The sequence below is a fragment of the Scardinius erythrophthalmus genome, assembly GCF_964197995.2.
Source record: "Scardinius erythrophthalmus genome assembly, chromosome: 13".
NCBI classification, from domain to species: Eukaryota; Metazoa; Chordata; class Actinopteri; order Cypriniformes; family Leuciscidae; genus Scardinius; species Scardinius erythrophthalmus.
This window is the reverse complement of record NC_138233.1, coordinates 19,039,804-19,058,852: the sequence shown is the minus strand read 5'-3', so window position 1 is coordinate 19,058,852 and position 19,049 is coordinate 19,039,804. Positions and strand designations below refer to the sequence as shown.

Genomic DNA, 19,049 nt, shown 5'->3' with positions numbered 1-19,049 from the left:
CGCAAATATATTTTATTTTCAATGTGCACAACATCCAAAGAAATCACACCTCACTCATTTATTAAACCAGTTCGAATTATACATGAAAATGTATACATAAATACAGTCTATTCATAAAACACAAGCAGGTGGGCTTGATAAGGATGTCACAGATGTCATTCTTATTATGCATTTAAGATCCAGACAATGTAATCTTATCATTCATGTTAAACAGTAGAATATAATTAGTGTTTGTTTTATTAAAGAAAACATTCATCAATCAGATTGGCAGAGAACATCAAGATCAGGCAGAGGAGGTTTTGATTTTGTGCATGGCATAAGGGCTGGAGTTGATATGTGGCCAGATGTCTCCATTTGGCATCTCAGGTTTGTCCTCATCCCTTCTCTCTTCCATCACCACTGTCATTATCATCTCTTGGTTGAACATGTCTGGCGTGCGATACGGGCGCGCGAGGTGGCGAAAAGAAGTATGCAAGGAGGCGTCATCGTCATCAAAATCATCTATTAGTCCTCCCTGTGACCTGTGGGAGGACTTTAGCTCGTCTCCTAGCTCAGACGCCAAGTCTTTCAGATCTCGAATCAGGGTGGATTTGAGACCGAACAAACACAGCAAGAAGAACAGACCAGCACATATACCAGAGACAAAGTATAAAGCCACTGTCTCCGGAAGACCTTGGGGAAATGGAAAAGAGAGGCCAAATTAACATTTAAAATGTAATAAACAATACATTCAACAATGAAGAGGAGAAGAGATTAAGAAAGTAATTAGTAAAATGCTACCACACTTAGTAAATGAGAAGGCCATTGCTGACTGCTGATGTTAGCAAACCACTAAGAAAGATTAACTGGTTTTGCATTGTTTTTTTTTTATTACTTTTATGTTACTGGTACATGCTGTAACATTTATGTTTGTATTTAAAAAATGAAAAAAAAAAAAAAAAAAAAAAGGCACCAAATCATTTGAACATTCTGGGATCAGGCCACACATCTAACGTACCCTGGATCTGGGAAAAGATTTCCAGAGAGTTGGTGAAAATGTTTTGTGGTCTGGACACACCGGGGCCAGTATACCACCCTCCTGTGAAGGGGGGGAGAGGGGATTGGATCCCGCAGTCAGCAGGACCATCAACAACCAATGACTGACAGTTATATTATATGAGTCATACGGTTGTGGTCAAAATGTTACATAATACCTTGAAAAAATCTGCAAAATGTTAATCATTTTAACAAAATAAGAAGGATAATAAAAATGTTTGCTGCTGAATTTATACAAATGACCCCATCAAAAGTTGACTGTTAATGCATCTTGTTGCCTTTTTTAGCATTAGTGTTTTCAGTTTTCACCTTTTGCAATAGTTGTTTATGAATCCTTAGTGTGAAAAGATGAATCTCAAAATCATACAGTCACTGGAAAGGATTCAAATATGCAGAAGATGCTGAGAAAAAAAAAACTGAAATTTTTATGATCCCTCTTATTTTGTTAAAATTATTAACATTTTACTGATTCTGCAAGGTACATGTGAACTTTTGACCACAATTGTGTATATCTCTCCTGTCATATTTTCATTTGCAATACTAACACATGGAATAAGTCGCAGTTATTATGTTAAAATCATCTTTTTAATACAAGCCAGTTTAATACAATGAAAATTAGCTTAGCAATGATGATCATTTACACCATAAACTCCTTTTTCTTACCATGCGTATAGTCAGAGAGCAAGAAAGGATCTGTGTTTCCACGTCCAACATCTTCCAGTAGATACCGTGGTACTTAAATGTACAACAGCAACAAAGAAAGTGTTTTTATGACTGCTTCAGCAGTGAATAAGTTGATCATAGTTTTTCGAAACCTCTTGAAACTCACCGCAGGTGAAGGAAACTCGCAAGTGCTTTCTGGTGCCAGGGAAACAGGGGTCTCCAAAACCCTGAGCATCAGCCAACACAGAGCAGTTCGTCCTGCCATGACACTTCCTTGACACCCTCCTCAAGGCCGACGGAGACAAGCACTCTAACAGGAAACATAATCTCATCAAATGAATTTGAACACATATTTTACTGCCTCTTCTGTTGTGGCAAAACATTCCCACTAGATGGAAGAAGTGTGTTATTTTATTCTCAGACCTATGTCCGTTTTTGTTTTAGCCTCTTGAGGGCACTCAAGACTGTCGTGCTCCAAGTGGCCAAACGTGGCTGAATAGATGGCCAGAACCGTGTCATTCTTACAGGCCAGCTTCAGCCGCTCATTCTCGCACACTGTTTTCGAGCGATGATGCTCTGTGGAGAAGGAAAATCATTGATGTGCTGCTCGGTTACAATCTCGCTAAAGTGAAGCACAATATACAGTAGGCGTCTGTCTCACCAGGCTTGCACTTGTAGGCGACAATGATGTATTTGCTGGTTTCAGGGCAGGGATCTTGACCAAACACAGGACTCACCACAGGAATCTGACACTCCCATCGATCCTGGCACTCAGACATCACTTTCTGACCATGAAAACACATTCTGACTGAAATTCATTATCAATCATTATGAGTTTTATACTGGAGATTTTTGCCTCTAGAATTAAAGAATGAGTAAACGCAGATCAATGATACCTGAATGGCTGTGGTTGATATACAGTCAGTGTTTTCCTCTGTTATGTTTGGGTTTGCGTGTGGGCATAGATATGGACTCGGGACACGGCGTCCATAAAACGCTGAGAGGACAGCCACAGATGTTCTAGTAGGGCATCTGATGGACAGCGTCTCTCCATCACAGGCATGGGCAGTGTGGTTCTTCAGGATCCTGTGGAGGTAATCTAAGGGGAAAAATAGACTGATATACGCAGACAGCTTTTAAAGTGGTCTAAACATCAGTTGAGCATCACTGTTGCTGAGTAAAGGCACTGCTCAGCATACAGACAAGGCATTGTAAATGCATTTAGAGAACCCACTACACAACAGCATTGTTGACCACAATTGTACACTTATAGTGTAAACCGAGCAATGTGACACTGGACAAACCAACTCCCGCACTTATCTTTTTTTTGCAAATGTGGTTGACATTATGATGTCTTCTAGGTACTACGAGTGCTGTTTTTATCTTACAAATACAGTTATGCAATATCAGAGATTTCCAACTGGTGGGTCGGAACCCAGGACAGGAAAATAAAATAAAATTAAATGATAATAATTTTGCCTTAGGTGTGCCTATGCAGTTATTAATAAAAGTTTATTAATAATTAACTTATTAATGTTTCTTATTGATTATTAAACATTAATAGTAATGTTTTTTTATGGGGCTGGATGGTAATTGAATAAATAAAATAAAATAATTTCTTGATAGGCCAAGTATTATTAATATATTTCAGTGTTTTAAGCATGTTTAGTATAAAATAAAATAAATATTTTGGTGATTCTAAAAAGATATATAGACAATCATAAATCACCTTTAGAAATGAAAAGTTTAAAAAGTCAGTTAAATTTAAATTTCAAGTTAAGTTGCTTTTAATTTATTGTTTCTTTTGAAAATGTTATATTTCAACTACTGCAGTGAAAGAGAGAGGCAGAGGTCAGGGACAGCCATGTAGTCAGAGGAAATGACCCCTAAAAGATTTGAAAGCGCTCTGCACTGCAAATTTGAGATTTAAATGTTATGAAGTGGACAACATGAACGAAGGACACTGCAGAACATTTCCCTCTCTAGATGCATTTTCTCTTTCTTATCCTCCACTTTTCCACACAGCTCAGGTTTCAAGCTTGTTATGTTTTTAACATGCCCTAGCCTATTCAGTATGTTCCTTCATTGGACCGTATCTTTGAGTATTCAATGAAAAGGAACTAGATCAAGGGTAATGTCTGGCCCGTACCTCTCTCTGTCTCTCTTGGGTTAGGCCATTCTGCATCTGTAGAGCCCTCTGTTATGCAGTGCCAGGCACAGACACACTCACAAATAAACACAATGAGCTATTCTTGGCTGATTATCACTCTTGAAGCCATTATGTATTGTATAGGGAGGAGATACAGAATTAATTAAATCAAGAAGCCAACATGTGTCACTGAAATGCCTGAAGTAATCAAAATATAAAATGCATGAATACATTTTTCTTTTTACCTACGACATATAAACACTGCTGTTGGACTTATATTTGTGGATTAGTGTATTTGAGTGTATTTGCCCCTAACATATACACTTTGTCAACCAGCTTCAACACAAAATGTTTGTCTTTGGTTCAGAATGGGTTAATGTTTCCTTGACTTCCAATATGGATTGTGCTCAAACAATAGAAGAGGAAGGGACACCCATCTCTCTTAAGCTGATGCTCTACAGATTGTTGACAAAGACTATGTAAAAGACAAAATACGGAATGTTCTCTTTCCTTTGGGAGTTACGCTCCAAGACAGCATGCAGTATTTCCTCTATCACAGCCACAAAATTCGAGAAAAACACTTACCAGAGAAATCTGGAGCTGATGAGGATTGCCCTGTGTTGACAGCTAGGGCGAATGAGAGGAAACACCAGGACCAACAAGAGCTCCATAGAGACATAGTGCACAACGCACATTACGAACCGCTGTGATTTTTAACTTGGAGAAGTTGTTTGGCTGTTTACTGCCCTCTGACTTCTGACCAGGAGAAAAGGGTCAATGGTGACATTGTGCTGAGCGGAGAACAAGCACTCTTTCAACAGCACTGACACTGACACACATTTGTCTCATTGCACTGTTTAGACAGTTTTCAGGCTTGTTTTCCATTTATTTATCAAAAGGGCTTTTTGAGGTGACAAGGTTCACACGTCTGTAGCCACCCTGATGATAATAAATGTAGTTTCTAGTCAAATGTACAACAAAAATCACTTTCTTAATCAGTATTTTAGTCTTGTTTGAAGTAAAAACAAGTTAAATTAACCTGATAGTTTTCATATATTGTTCATATACATCTATCAAAATGTATCACAAAAGCTTTGTATTTTTATTAAATGTTCTTTTGAACTAATCCTGAAAAAAAAAAATCATCATGCTTTACGTTAAATTTACACTATTTTCAAACTATTTTCCACATTGATAATAAAAAATAAAAAGAAACATTTCTGGAGAGTGGCGTAATGTCTGTATAAATTTTGTCTTCTTGATCTTGTTTTAAGGATGTTTGTATATTTTTTACTGGAAAACAAGATAAATACTGAATAAGACTTGCAGTTTTTGTGTAAAGAGTCATGCATTAAATCAGATTTCTCTCCATTTATCTTCAGTAAGACCTAAAAAACCTAAAAAAAAGTTGTCTTTGCTGAGCTTGACGGTTTTGTTTCCTTTACTTGCATTTATGTATAAACGACAGAAGTGGGTCCTCATGATCAACATCGGGGTCCTGTTCAGGGAGATAAAACAAGGATTTTCCAAACTGTGTGTTCCCAGCTGCTGGATGTCCTGTAGATAGCCTATCATCTCAGGATAAGTGCTTCCTCACTCAGCCTGAGGAAGAGAGAGGTCAGTGGTTAGTGAGCGCATCACATTTCTCTCTATTCCAGAAATACTATAGGAGAAGCAACTCTGTTGCCACTAATTGCTGGTAAATATGAGTTGTCAGTCTGCTTTCTCTATAAGGACAATATGTTTTCTGAACATGCAATGAATATTGAGCAGAGGTCAGAAAACATGTAGGGCTTTTTGTATAGTGCATCTTAGCTTTCTCAGCACTTTGTCAATTTAATCACCCTCCCCAAGTTAAAGAACCACAACCCCCACATATGAGATCGGTCTGGTGCCTGAGAGGAATGTTTGTGATTTAAATTGGAGCTGTGTTGATATGGAACAAATGCTGTACAATAATGTGCTGACCTTTGACATGTTTGCTTAGTGATTGCAGTGGTGGCCTTAGATTAGAGGCTTACTATTTTGCGTTGTCACAGCTCATCATCTCCATGGTGATTTCTTGTTTGGTGGTAAATGTGGTGGCGCAGTACTGTATGTTAACGGGAAAGAGAAGTTAGCATGGACTAAAACAGCTCAGATCTGTTACTCATAATATCCTGTTGGCTTCAGGAGGAGGGAGTACACTGGGTAAACTGGCATGGTTGATGGCACATATCCTGTGCTAGCCGAAGTGGAGCTAGCTTAATTTCCTGAATTCGTAAGGAGTTTCCATGTCATGCTCTTTCTTTGTATATACAGCATAATCACCAGCCTTTTATTTAAAGAGACAAACATTTTGTCATCATTTACTCTCATGTCATTGAAAACCTTTTCTTCTTCTTCTATGGAACACCAATGAAGATTTAGTAAAGTAAATTAAATTATAGAGACCATGGGCCGACCATCTCCACCATTATAATTTGCTTTACTATATTGATGTATTACAAAAGGTAATGCTTTAAAGGAGAACTCCGGTCAATTTTAACATTGAGCTCATTTTTTTGTACATTTGGAGTGCTGTCAATACAGAGAACAACGACAAAAATCGGTGTTGCCTACACCGTGTTATCCTCTTTTTAAAATGTGCACCCTATTGACTTCAATGGGGCAAGTAGTAAGCCTGCTTTTTAGCCTCTTAACATCCTTTAAGTGTCATTACAAGTGCACAGAAAATGTGAGTGATTCCTTCCGAGTGAACACGGGTGAATCTGACTGCAGTAGATGTTAAAGATTAATAAAAATGAAGTTAATTCAGCCAGCGCTCATACCTCTGTTTACATCCTGTTTTCGGTCGAAGCCCATAGTAATCGATTGTCGAGTTCACGCGCATAGGTTTAGTGCCTATGATCACGCGCGTGAACTCGACAATCGATTACTATGGCCTTCCACCGAAAACAGGATGTAAACAGAGGTATGAGCGCTGGCTGAATTAACTTCATTTTTATTAATATCTCTAACATCTACTGCAGTCAGATTCACCCGTGTTCACTCGGAAGGAATCACTCACATTTTCTGTGCACTTGTAATGACACATCAAGGATGTTAAGAGGCTAAAAAGCAGGCTTACTACTTGCCCCATTGAAGTCAATAGGGTGCAAATTTTAAAAATAGAATATCTCGGTGTCGGCAACACCGATTTTTGTCGTTGTTCTCTGTATTGACAGCACTCCAAATGTACAAAAAAATGAGCTCAATGTTAAAATTGACCGGAGTTCTCCTTTAAAAAATCTTGCCAGACCATTCACTATCACAGCTTGACCATTCATGAAACACTCATCAAACATGAGGGTAAATGATGAAGGAACTTTCATTTTTAGGTGAACTATCCCTTTAAAAGTGTCTACAACCACTTTTAAAAGTCTTTGTGAGGAAAGAACAAAGCAATTATTTGCTTTCTTTGGTTTCTTTTTGTGGTAATATTGTTCCAGACTAGTGTGAATTCCCCAGAATTATGCAATAAAACCCCCTCAATACAACATCTGTGCTGAATGAGGAAATGAAACTCTTTAGGGATTGAAAACAATTATGTAAGAATGGCATTCTGTCATTAAAATGTCTGTTTTATAGTGCTGGTGTACGAGATGAATTTTAGTCTAAGTTTGTGTAAGAGATGAATTGTATGCTGTAAGTTGCTCTAAGAGTCTTTCCAGGTTAATATGCTCAATTATAAGGGGAAGCCATAGATGACGGAATTGTTTCCTCTGATTCAACATGACTGCATAGGGAATGAGGGGAAATATTTGTTTAAAGAGAACCCATCCCTTGAAATGATCACATACCCACACCCTCATTGTCTACTCACACACACAACTATGTATCTTAGCATTCTAATGTTTTATTATGCACACACTACCCCTACTCATACCAGAAAACTGTATTTTAGATTTAAACAAAACAAAACATAATTTACTTCTGAATCATTATTCCAATCGAAGAAATCCCCAAACGTCCCCCAAGGGATTTAGCTCGTTTTTGGGGTTGAAAAACACACAAAAACCACATGGGATTTGCTTTCTGCTGTGCCTCAACTGATATCAAAAGTATTTGGCAGGGGTTACTGGAAGTTAGAAAACTTCCAGAGAAGTGTTAGATAATAGTGAAAGAGCAGAATGAGTCAGAATTCCAAATGGCCCCTAGAAAAAAAACAAAAAACAAAACCTGAAACAGAGAAGAGCAAGTACCTTCACTCTGTTGTCTGACATCCGAGAGCAATTAAATATCTTCTTTAAAATAATTAGTTCATGTATAGTAAAACAGCCTCTCCATTACACAGCTGAAAGGGGCACATAGTGATTGAATATATGGGAGAGGAGAATGTTAGTAAGAGGTAGAAGTGTTAATAGTCTGTATGAATGGAATGTGGCCCCTGCTTCAGGTCTGCGATAACCCTGTGACGTTTCTCCTGAGTGTAAGTGCGTGCTGGATAAAATGAAAAGCTATTTTTGAGCTCTCTGACACAGCCTGGCAGCACAGTTATATAGTTAGGGTCACGCCCATCCCCTCTATCCTCCCTCCCTCCTGACTTTTAAAGTGTGTTTGCGGAGGGAGAAAGCAGAAAGCAAGAGTCTGACCAACTTTCATCTCCAAACGCTTGCACACATTATAGCCGTGTACCAATCTTTGGGGGAACTTCTACTGTCTGGTTGATTTGTGGAATAATTTTCACAGAGGTCTGGAATTATCAAAGTGTTTTCCCTCCAGGAAAGAAATGGCACTCAGACAAGACTCAGATAAAGAACCACGCATTGAGCTCTTCATAAAGGTCAGTTGTTCAATGTTAAAATTAAACATTTTAATTCCAATAAAGTAACTACATTTTCAGGTGTAGGATCAAATAATATTAAATATAAGAATAATTTAAATAGAAAAATAAATAGTTCAAATAAGCTAATAAGCCACTAATCTGGATATTGATCAAGTTCAACATTATGTAATCCTTACTTTTGGATTGAGATGTTAAACTCAATCATTTTAGCCTTTGATCAAAATTTTGTAGTTAATATAGTTTATGATGCACCGTTTGCCTCTTATTTTCCAGTGGATGTTATTTTCTAATAGACGAGACTATATACTACTTAACATTCTGAAAAAATAATAAAAGGCTTGTGACTATACATGAGCCTGTTGCCAAAAGTTATTTTGTTGAATAGTACTCTACAAAGTCACCATGAACCAAGATCTTCCAGTGCTCTATCAGTGCTTTTTGTCCATTTGGGCACCATGAATCAGAGGTTGATTTGGGGGTTTACAGTCAATTCAGTTAACATATGCAATACTGTAGACTGGATAGTATGGTTGATATGCAACTGTTCGCCTTTACGCTTCTTTATCAGAACAGACGCACAGACAGCATTGGGATCATCTTATCACCACACACGCACACGCACTGAAAGACTGACAGCTCTTGGATCCCTGTCGTCACACCCATAAACACGTGTACGTTTCCTATAGATCCCATTACCAGTTTACCAGTTGAACTACTACAGTTCATTAACTAAATGAGTAGAATGTGAATGTGTGGTGACCTTTAGATCCTAAAGCTTTGTAGATGGTCACCATTTATTACAGAAGTCATGTATAGTCCAGCTGTTTGTGTTTTTTTATTTAAAAAAATGCGTATTATGGATGGTAGAAGCATTGTTCAGGTCTGTTATCTCCCTCTTCTAGACAATTCCTGCTTTTCCTCTCTTTGGATCTTTTGAATTTTCCTCCCACACCCACACAATACATGGACTATTTATGTCCTATTCTTTTTTAAGGGAGGGACACATTTATTTAAAAATAAAAGCTATCCATCAACATTAATAATAATAGACCGCTGGATCTGAGATATTTTAAGAACATTGCTATGTTTACTCACACTTAAGAATATGGTTTATTCAGGGGGAATTGTGTGCAGAAAGTAGCATTCTGAAACATCATGTAAACACAAGCGTTGTTTATATGCTACTTCAGGAAGGATTTTTCCGTACTTATTTTGCACAGGTGTTTTACCTGTAGGCTAATTTGAATGACTTGTTGCATTGTGCTGTGTTTTAGGGTTAAAGGAAATGTCTGTAAACTTAATGGATAATGTCCTGGCAGAAAATAATCAGTCCCTTTTCTGCTTTTACTGTTTTTTTATTTTGTTTTGTTTTCACAGAATTGAGATAAAACGGTTTAAAATACCTGGATTTCTGTCATGTAAAAGCATAAGAGACATTCTTACATAAAATTCTTAGTGAAATTTGAAGTGGTAGTACTGACGTTAAATTCTGTTCTTTCATATTTGCATATTGCAAATGCCATTTGTGTCCTACGCAGCTTTCTAGCAATAACCAGTGTGTATGTAAACATAATGGTTAGAATATCAGGTTCCTGAAACGTCACACTTTAGTTTTCTCAGTGTTATCTTATGATATAACCGATGGGTTGAACCTTTAAGTAATTTCTGCCACTACTGGGTTTTGATTAAGAGGATGGTTCACCAAAAAATGTACATTCTGTCATCATTTACTCATCCTTATGTCGTTCCTGACTTTTTTCCTTCTGCAGAATAGGGTCCAAACTGTCAGTTTATGGATAACAAACAAACAAATAAATTAAATACTGACACGTCCTTCAAATATATTTTATGCTCAATGGGTAGGTTTAAGGTTGAGGTCAGGGTTAGCTGCCTGGAAGGAGCCATTGGGGGCTAAAAACACCATCAAGCAGAAGATAAGGTCATACAGGTTTGAAACATGAGGGTGAATTTATAATGACAGACTTCATTTTTGGGTGAACTATCCTTTTAAGTCAGAAAAACATATGAAAAGAACTGAAAGACTAAATAAATGTTAATTTCAAATGTATTATTAATATTTTATACATACAGGGTCTCTGCAGGGACACAAAACAGAAAAAAAACAGTCCAGACAATTTTAACAAAACATGAGGGTTAAGGAAATATGTGTGTTTCTCGGTCTACATGTAGGCTATATATAACCTTGTGTCTGGTCTGTGAATCTTTGATACTGACCATTTCTCCTTTTTGTCTCAAGGCGGGTCATGATGGAGAGAATGTGGGGAACTGTCCCTTCTGCCAGAGACTCTTCATGGTTCTTTGGCTGAAAGGAGTCAAGTTCACAGTAACCACCGTTGACATGAGGAAGTAAGCATCACTTTAAGCTTTCATTTCACTGAAACAGTAAGGCCATGAATGGAATGTATGCATATTCTAGGCACATGCCTATGCTTGAACATCCAGGGGGGCCCAATTACAATGAGGAGAAATAATACAATTACAGTCTAATGCTAAAACTCTGTAAGACAATAACTTTGTAAATTAATAACATTTAAAATATAATCGCTGTCTGTGAGTTTTGCAAATATTTAACAGATGAAAAGTATAAAAACAGCTTGTGACTAAACCTCGTAACTCCATTGGCTCCTCAAACTGTCGGTAAAACCTCATAACTCCACCCCGCCTCAATCTTGAATGAAGTGCACACACATTTTGGTGGACCGTCTGCTTGTTTGCAATGCAAAGGCAAATAAAGAACTGGTTGTTTGAATAAGTACAGCGTTTTCTAAACTTAAAAAACACTATAAATAATGTCTAAATGTATTTGAGGAGTGGAGTCGAGTCAGTGCCAATACTAAACATGGGATTTTGGCCAAATGACAGAAAAAAAATAAGAGCACACATAGCTTCAGCTAAACTTCATAATCTGTAAGTTGATGAAAATGTAATGCGATGCACTTAGTGCCTCAGATGCGGTTCTAATGACGGGGATAGAATTATGAGGTAAACCCGGCCCTGGGTAAGGCTATCAACTGGAATGGAATTCAGTATACAAATAGTGAAATCTGAGGAATTCCGGACTAGCATGCGAGATGTGATAACACCAGGGGCGGCCAAAGTACAGCAGGTGCACTACAAACAGGACGAAGGGAGTGTGAACTTTCCCATTGCCCTGTTCCCATCTAGGCCTAATTCTTCAAAAGCAAATGCAACTTTCATGTATTAGCAGCTGAACACTCCTATATCCGTGTGCTTTGAGTGCTAAATGAGTTTAATACTATTTTAAAGAAGCATTAATCACTTTAGTTCTCATTGTTAGACTATCTGTAAACAATAAATGACTTCATATTGACCATGTCCACACCCTGTGGCTTACACTCCCTCTGTTCTGCTCCACCCTGTGTTGTTTAGGAAGCCAGAAGAGCTGAAGGATTTAGCTCCAGGTACCAACCCTCCTTTCCTCCTGTACAATGGCACGCTGAAGACTGACTTCATAAAGATCGAAGAGTTCCTGGAGACCACACTCGCCCCTCCTCGGTATTGTGCTTGTCTGTGAGCTCATGTAATGCTATATCAAACATTGGCTTCACACAAAAACCTTTCACAATGAGACATTATTCTAGTGTTGTTTTGTCATAAGTCGCACGACTGCACTCATAAGTAATATCTGACACACTGACATTCCTGTGACATTGAAATCATCAATTTCAAAGACTATCCTCCCGGAGTCCCGGTATACTTCAGAATAGTTCTTGCTGAACTTTTAAATTTTGTCTTGACTGTTTCAAATAAGCATGCATTAAAATGATAAAAAGTGATAGTAAAGACATTTATAATGTTACAAAAGATGCTGTTCTTTCGAAATTTCTAAGAATTCTGAAGAAAATTGTAAAAAAGAAAATTGTATCAGGGTTTCCACAAATAAATTAGGCAAATCAGCATATTATAATGATTTCTGAAGGATCATGTGACACTGAAGACTGGCATAATGGGATCATGCCTATGTTCCCACAGCCCTATGTTCCCACAAATGGCCTACCCCTGACCCCACCCCTAAACCTACCCGTAACTGGGGTTTAGACAATGTTCCCTCAAATGGCCTACCCTTGACCCCACCCCTAAACCTACCCGTAACTGGGGTTTAGACAAATCGTAAAAAAAAAAAAAAATTCTTAGAAATGTGGGAACATAGGGCTGTGGGAACATAGGGCTGACCCCGGCATGATGGCTGATGAAAATTCAGCTTTGCCATCACAGGAATAAATAACCTTTTAAAATATGATTTTTCTGTATTTTTTATCAAACAAATGAAGCCTTGGTGAGCATAAGACACTTATTTCTGACCCCACACAGTAGTGTATAACAGACTATGTGTGTGACATTTTTAATTAACATGCATTATATGGATGAGCTTAAGTGTTTTTTTGAGTGTCAGTTATCATGTGAATGATGGATGTGTATCTTTTAGGTATATGACTGGCTTTAAATATTTCCCTCTGTCTTATCCCATCAGCTATCCTCATCTCAGCCCCCGGTACAAAGAGTCATTTGATGTTGGTGCTGACATTTTTGCCAAGTTTTCAGCGTTTATCAAGAACAGCCCAAACAATGCCTGTGAGTTACAACACCTATATTACATTTTAAATATATAAAAACCAGCATGATTGTGTGAAACTGCAACAGTTAGATTCACAAGAAATTCATTTAGAAAAACTTACATTCTAGACACGATGTTGCGAAAATACTTCCAAAAAGCAGATTGTTGCATTGAATCATTCATAATAAGATTCGCTTGTGTCGTTTCTAAATTAATCAGAATTTTAAAACGAATCGGTTGAATGAACGAATGGTTTAGTGACTCATAAATATTTGTCGCCACCTACTGGTGTAACGATGTAACCTGCAGAAAGAGTCCATGAAAATACCTAATGGAAAATACACAACACTGCCTGGAAGCTGAGTGATACAAGCAGTTAAAAATAAATAAATAATAATTCTCTGTCATAATCAGTATAGTCTTATCAAGCTGATTTTTAGACACAACATAGGTCTATTGACTTAATCAGATTCATGCATTGACACTCACATAACTGAACAACAGAACAAAGTCTGAATATAAATATGATTAAATCTGAATATTTTTCTCTTCTATTTGATTCCTCAGTCCAAGAAAAAGCCTTATTGAGGGAGTTCAAGCGTCTGGATGACTATCTGAAAACTCCACTTCAGGACGAGCTCGATCAAAACATCAGCGAATCCAAAAGAAAGTTCCTTGACGGCGACCGCTTGACACTGGCAGACTGCAACTTGCTACCAAAGCTGCACGTCATCAAGGTGATACGCCTCTGTGGTTTACAGACACACACATACACAGCCCTATAAAGCTGTTTCATTTTAAATACATAATTATGATGTGTTCCTTTTCTTTTTGGTTTTGTAGGTTGCTGCCAGGAAGTACTGCAGTTTTGAGATTCCTGCTCAGTTCACTGGAGTGTGGCGTTACCTGCAGAATGCACGCGAGAGAGAAGAGTTCAGCCAGACCTGTCCAGCTGACATTGAAATTGAGAAAACCTATCTGAGTGTGGCCAAGAGGAACTGAACTTCAGATTATTGAGGACACAAGGGGTTAAATGTTTAAATAATGTAAATAGTTTAACATTTCAGTTTATACGTTTATAGGCATCTAGTTCACAGTTATAAATATATTACAGCAACACATAAGGCACACTGACTGAACACAGTTTGCTTATGCACTTTCATTGTGCCTGTGATCTCAGAGCCCATTGGATTTACTAGGATACTTTTGAGTGACTGCTACTGTCAAACAGGCTTTAATCGGGTAGTTTTAGAAGTTATAGGATCTTTTGCAAAGCACAACAATCGAGTTGTGCTTTTAATAGAATGTAACATTTTTGTGCATAATGTATATATGTATTTTACGTTCATTATGGCATATTCGGTTTTATGTATATCTTTTAATCATCTGTAAGAATGAGTTGAAAACACAAATGAATCAATGAGTATTGCGTCAGTAATGGTTGTTTTGTATTAAAGGTTATTGTGGCAGATGTACTGAGTGGCGCAAACACCATTGTTAGACATCACGATTGTTTAAAAAAGAGATTAAACAGCTTTCTTTCAAATTTTACTTAAAATAAAATTGATTTCATACATATCACCACTTTGTCTTTCTCTTTTCATGTGAATGTCAAAGCATATACAGAGCTTTGGTGAAAGATGACTGGATTGAAAAATAAAACAAAAATACACAAATATTACAACTGATCTGGTTTTATTTATTTTACAGTTGCAGTTCTAGGTCAGTTTTCATTTATGATAAAAAATACATTCATACTCCTGTTAGATTACTTTATATAAATATAAAACAATATTCACAATGTCAAAGGGCAGCTGAATGGATATTTTATGGGGGGAAACAAAGGCATACATTTTAAGTGTTTGTACATGAAGGGATGTTGGCTGGTCCTCTGTCTATCTCAGCCGATTCATTCCTAGTTTGTAACACAATATTTCCAAAAACAGGCTGTAAAGGGAAGGACAAAAAAACTTTGATTAGTAATATAACGATGACATAAAGCCATTGTGTCATCCTTGACATTCTTTATATGAATAAAATCAGCATTACATCATTGTTTTAAAATGTTATCTTATTATTTTATGACATTGAATGTGTTTTGAGTATATATTGATATTTATACACACTACCACACATATGTATATACATAATCTGCGCTACACATATAGGAACCTCACCTCTCTTATTGTTTTTGGGCAAGTTTTGCTCAGATCGTACATAGCCTTGAGAACGCAGGTTATCAGCTGCTGCTAGTTTTAAAACAACCGCTTTTAAGTCATCCACCTAAAGACACAGACCAGACTGTTTCAGTATCACACAAGTAAGAAAGAAAGACAGACAGAAAGTTCATTAAATTCATTACAAAGAGACTGATCATACCATGTTATTCATTTTCTCTTGCTGCAACATTTCTTTTGTACCTAGAAAGACAGAAAAAGTGAAAACGGTATCCTTTCTAATAAATGTTCTCTAAATAACAAGTGTCCAAGAGTCCCTGTCTCACCTCTCTGGATCAGGACAGGGAGGACAGTTTTGATGTCCCTTTGCTCTGTTAAATCATTGCTTTGTCTCTCCTCAACCTCTGCCACCAGTTTCTGAATCAGTTCTGCAAAACAAAATGTCATATTTTGGTAATTTTTCAATATACATAAAAAATAAAAAATAAATAAATTCTAGTTTGAATTTCCTCAATTGTCCAAAAACTGATGTCCCTTCTGTTTCAAGTTAAATGTCTATTTTTAAAAGGTGCAGTGGAAAGATTAAACTGTCATAATAAGATCAAACTCATTGGTGTTTATAAAATGTTCCCTATACTGCCTTTCACCACTTCCTTTTCAACATTTACATTGGAAGCAGAAGAGACATTAAGCACTCAGCAATGTCTATAAATGTACTCCACATGAGCTTCATCATACATTTACAACAAACATCATGAGCTTGCCAAATCTCAAAAGTCTCAAAAGTTGATCTCACCTTCCTGCTGTGGCAGTGCCGTGTCTGAGTACAGAGGCAGAGCATGAGTTCTCCGCGCAGAGCAAATCACAGCCAGAATGTAGAGCAGTGCCAAGGACAACATGTTGAGAGGATCACGGGCGACTTCAGTCTTCAGTGCTCTTGCCCCAGCCGGCATCTTCAGTTTTATATCATCCGAGGCCATCTATCCTGAAGGGATCAATACTGCTCATGTCACCCCATCCCAGTGTTAATGGTTTTGACGTGATGTCCTCTCGTCATAGACACAATTAAGAGTGTGCTGTCAGTTCAGACAGAGCCTATCTCTGCTTGCACAGAAACCCTAACAAATGTTTACCCTTCACTACCCATCAGTGACGCCTCAGATTCTTTATGTCTCATACCTGACATTGCATGACGCATTTTACACATTTCTTATTATTTTTAATCTGTAATTTGCTTGGATGTTTCATTGGTCACGATTTATATTAGGTGTCTTACATAAAAATAGTAATAATGAATGGTAAGGTACAATAATTATTGTGTTCATGCTATCGAGGTGGGATACGGGTAAGGTTAGGGACAGGTTTGGTTAAAGTTATAGGTTAAAGTGTGGGTTACAGTGTTAGCCGGGAAGGGTACATAATATAAAAACAATGTAAAAACATGTATGTACACAAAAAGTGCATGGTATCAAATGATTAATTTAAATGTTAGCTAAAGACACTTAATATGAAGTAGGACTGAAGAATTTGTTTATTTTGGGGATAATTCTGTTCTCAGTGACAGTCACATTCAATCCTTGTTACACATTCAAAGCAATCCATGAATACTCTCTTACGCACCAGATGACGTGTGTCCTGGGATTGGTTTCTCTTTTGCTGTATTTATCAAAGTGAAAGGTATATAATACGACACAAAGGTTTGGTGCCAAATTGACAAACAGCGTAGTGCGGTGATGGATTGTGTCGTCTCTGAGTTTCTGAAATTGCTGGTGAAAGTGTTAAACCGTAACATCTCTCATCTTCGACCGTCTTTGTGTCCAAAAACAGAAAGAAACAAAACAACAAGAACATAATAAAGAACAATTGTGTGTGTGAGTGTGTGTGTGTATAGTTTGAAGAAAAGCCAGATTTGACATATATCAGTATACATACAGTATATTATTAGTAGATTGATGAGAATGTTTCCTCAAAAACAAATTATTAAATTATAAAAAAAAACTATTTATCAGTCTATGCTATTCTCATTTGTTAAGTTAAATGTTAAGGAATACACACTGGTACCATTCAACATTTTGGGGTTAAAAGATTTTTTTTATGTTTTTGAAAAAGTCTTATGCTCACTAAGGCTGCATTTATTTGATCAAAAATACAGTAAACACAGTAATAATGTGAAATATTATTACAATTTAAAATAAGTCTTCTATTTGAATATATTTGAAAATGTCATTTATTCCTGAAATGGCAAAGCTGAATTTTCAGCATCATTACTCCAGTCTTCGGTGTCACATGATCCTTCAGAAATCATTCTAATATGATGATTTGATGCTCAAGAAACATTTCTGAGTACTTTTGTGGAAGTTATGAAATAAAAGTATATAGTAAAAAGAATAAGAGTACAAATTTATATATATATAAAAAAATCTTACTGACTCTAATGTCTTTAACATAGTGAACAATATTGTACCTATTATGCTGGGCCTATGTAAGTTAAAGGACAAGATAAAGCTTGCTTCAAGCATTTTAAAAGAAATGATATACAAATGTACTGATAAACGCACTTCTTAACATCTCAACACACTGCTACATCACAAATATAATGATGCTATGTTGATCTGGCTCATATGTTCTTATGATAAATGTTTATCCATTTTGTTCAAAGTTTCCATGAGACTATGCAACATTCTTACATAAAAATATAGTTCCCATAATGCTTATAAATAAACTCTTAAGAACGCAGCATCTCTAGACTTATGTTTTCACAAAAATGAAACTTTATTTCAAATGGGGAACAATGCAAATGACTCATTAGAGTGATGATCTTCGGTATTGCACAGACCTTGTTTTATTGCACTCAACAACATACAAATATCTTTAAGAATATAGACAGAACTGTAACAAATGGTGAGATAGTAATAATGAACCATATCATCATCATGTGACGTTTAAAATGAAAATAAACAGGGAAGAACTGAACCTCAAATAGTGGCATAATGAGATGTTTACAGCAGTCAGGCTGTAACTTTTTTACGTCAGTTACTATTTTATTCTCACGTTAATTTAATTAACACACTTTTTATCATGAGTGGACATTTAAGAAGAGAAATTAAATAATGTACAATTTTGCTCATTAGTACTAAGAGAACTGCAAACCACAAGCAAGAAAATATTGACTATTGGTACGGGACTTTTTAAGCAATACAAATTAAATACACAACATAACTGAAACATAAGCATGTTTAATCAGGATACAAAGTCAAAAATATCTGTACCAGAATTAAATTTCAGATCAAACAGTGGATGCCTTTGATTGTTAATATATTATATTAATAATAATTCATTATCTGTTCCATAGACAGTATGCAATATAGGATTTTATTGTTTATAAGATTATTATTATAACTATATTGAATTCCATTTTCATTTGGTGCAAAGACCAATTAAGGTCTGTTGTTTATTAAGGTGTCATTCATAGTGTGAAAATATATTTATTAAATTGTAAAGAGCTGTGTATAAAGCAGTTGTGAATAATACCTACAATTTAATTGATTGTTACTTTCTCATGTTCATAGTTGATGTTGCAGTGGGGCACAAAAGTAACTATTTCATTACAACATATCAAAA

General features: G+C 36.5%; 3 protein-coding genes across 4 annotated transcripts; 1 reads left to right on the top strand and 2 right to left on the bottom strand.

The window, feature by feature from the left end:
• Positions 1–35: 35 nt before the first annotated feature.
• Positions 36–5,425, bottom strand: LOC308701211 (protein eva-1 homolog C). 2 transcript variants are annotated; one of them, XM_081383386.1, is made up of 8 exons: positions 4,433–4,681; positions 2,595–2,797; positions 2,360–2,483; positions 2,122–2,274; positions 1,865–2,008; positions 1,699–1,770; positions 998–1,078; positions 40–672 (listed from the first exon to the last, which is right to left on the bottom strand). In XM_081383386.1, the coding sequence occupies exons 1-8, from the start codon at positions 4,524–4,526 to the stop codon at positions 284–286; spliced, it is 1,260 nt and encodes a 419-aa protein (XP_081239512.1). In that variant the 5' UTR covers positions 4,527–4,681; the 3' UTR covers positions 40–283. The 2 variants fall into 2 exon arrangements, with proteins under 2 accessions (XP_081239513.1, XP_081239512.1); XM_081383387.1 differs by lacking the exon at positions 998–1,078 and having other exon boundaries at positions 36–672; positions 4,433–5,425.
• A 2,629-nt stretch (positions 5,426–8,054) lies between these two features.
• On the top strand, positions 8,055–15,722 carry clic2 (chloride intracellular channel 2). The gene is made up of 6 exons (XM_081383384.1): positions 8,055–8,651; positions 10,912–11,021; positions 12,066–12,191; positions 13,168–13,268; positions 13,819–13,988; positions 14,095–15,722. The coding sequence occupies exons 1-6, from the start codon at positions 8,598–8,600 to the stop codon at positions 14,251–14,253; spliced, it is 720 nt and encodes a 239-aa protein (XP_081239510.1). The 5' UTR covers positions 8,055–8,597; the 3' UTR covers positions 14,254–15,722.
• Positions 15,167–16,327, bottom strand: urp1 (urotensin-related peptide 1; the record flags this gene model as incomplete). Its single annotated transcript, XM_081383385.1, has 5 exons — positions 15,167–15,198; positions 15,429–15,534; positions 15,631–15,671; positions 15,755–15,856; positions 16,225–16,327. The coding sequence occupies 5 exons, from the start codon at positions 16,325–16,327 to the stop codon at positions 15,167–15,169; spliced, it is 384 nt and encodes a 127-aa protein (XP_081239511.1).
• Between the last annotated feature and the right edge of the window lie 2,722 nt (positions 16,328–19,049).

Excerpts from the sequence above, each read along its gene's own strand:
- LOC308701211 (XM_081383386.1), bottom strand. The coding sequence starts at position 4,526 with ATGTCTCTATGGAGCTCTTGTTGGTCCTGGTGTTTCCTCTCATTCGCC. Across the intron at positions 2,798-4,432 it reads ATCAGCTCCAGATTTCTCTG|ATTACCTCCACAGGATCCTG; the intron begins GTAAGTGTTTTT and ends TTTTCCCCTTAG. Across the intron at positions 673-997 it reads AATCTTTTCCCAGATCCAGG|GTCTTCCGGAGACAGTGGCT; the intron begins GTACGTTAGATG and ends CATTTCCCCAAG.
- clic2 (XM_081383384.1), top strand. The coding sequence starts at position 8,598 with ATGGCACTCAGACAAGACTCAGATAAAGAACCACGCATTGAGCTCTTC. Across the intron at positions 12,192-13,167 it reads ACCACACTCGCCCCTCCTCG|CTATCCTCATCTCAGCCCCC; the intron begins GTATTGTGCTTG and ends TTATCCCATCAG. Across the intron at positions 13,269-13,818 it reads GAACAGCCCAAACAATGCCT|TCCAAGAAAAAGCCTTATTG; the intron begins GTGAGTTACAAC and ends TTGATTCCTCAG.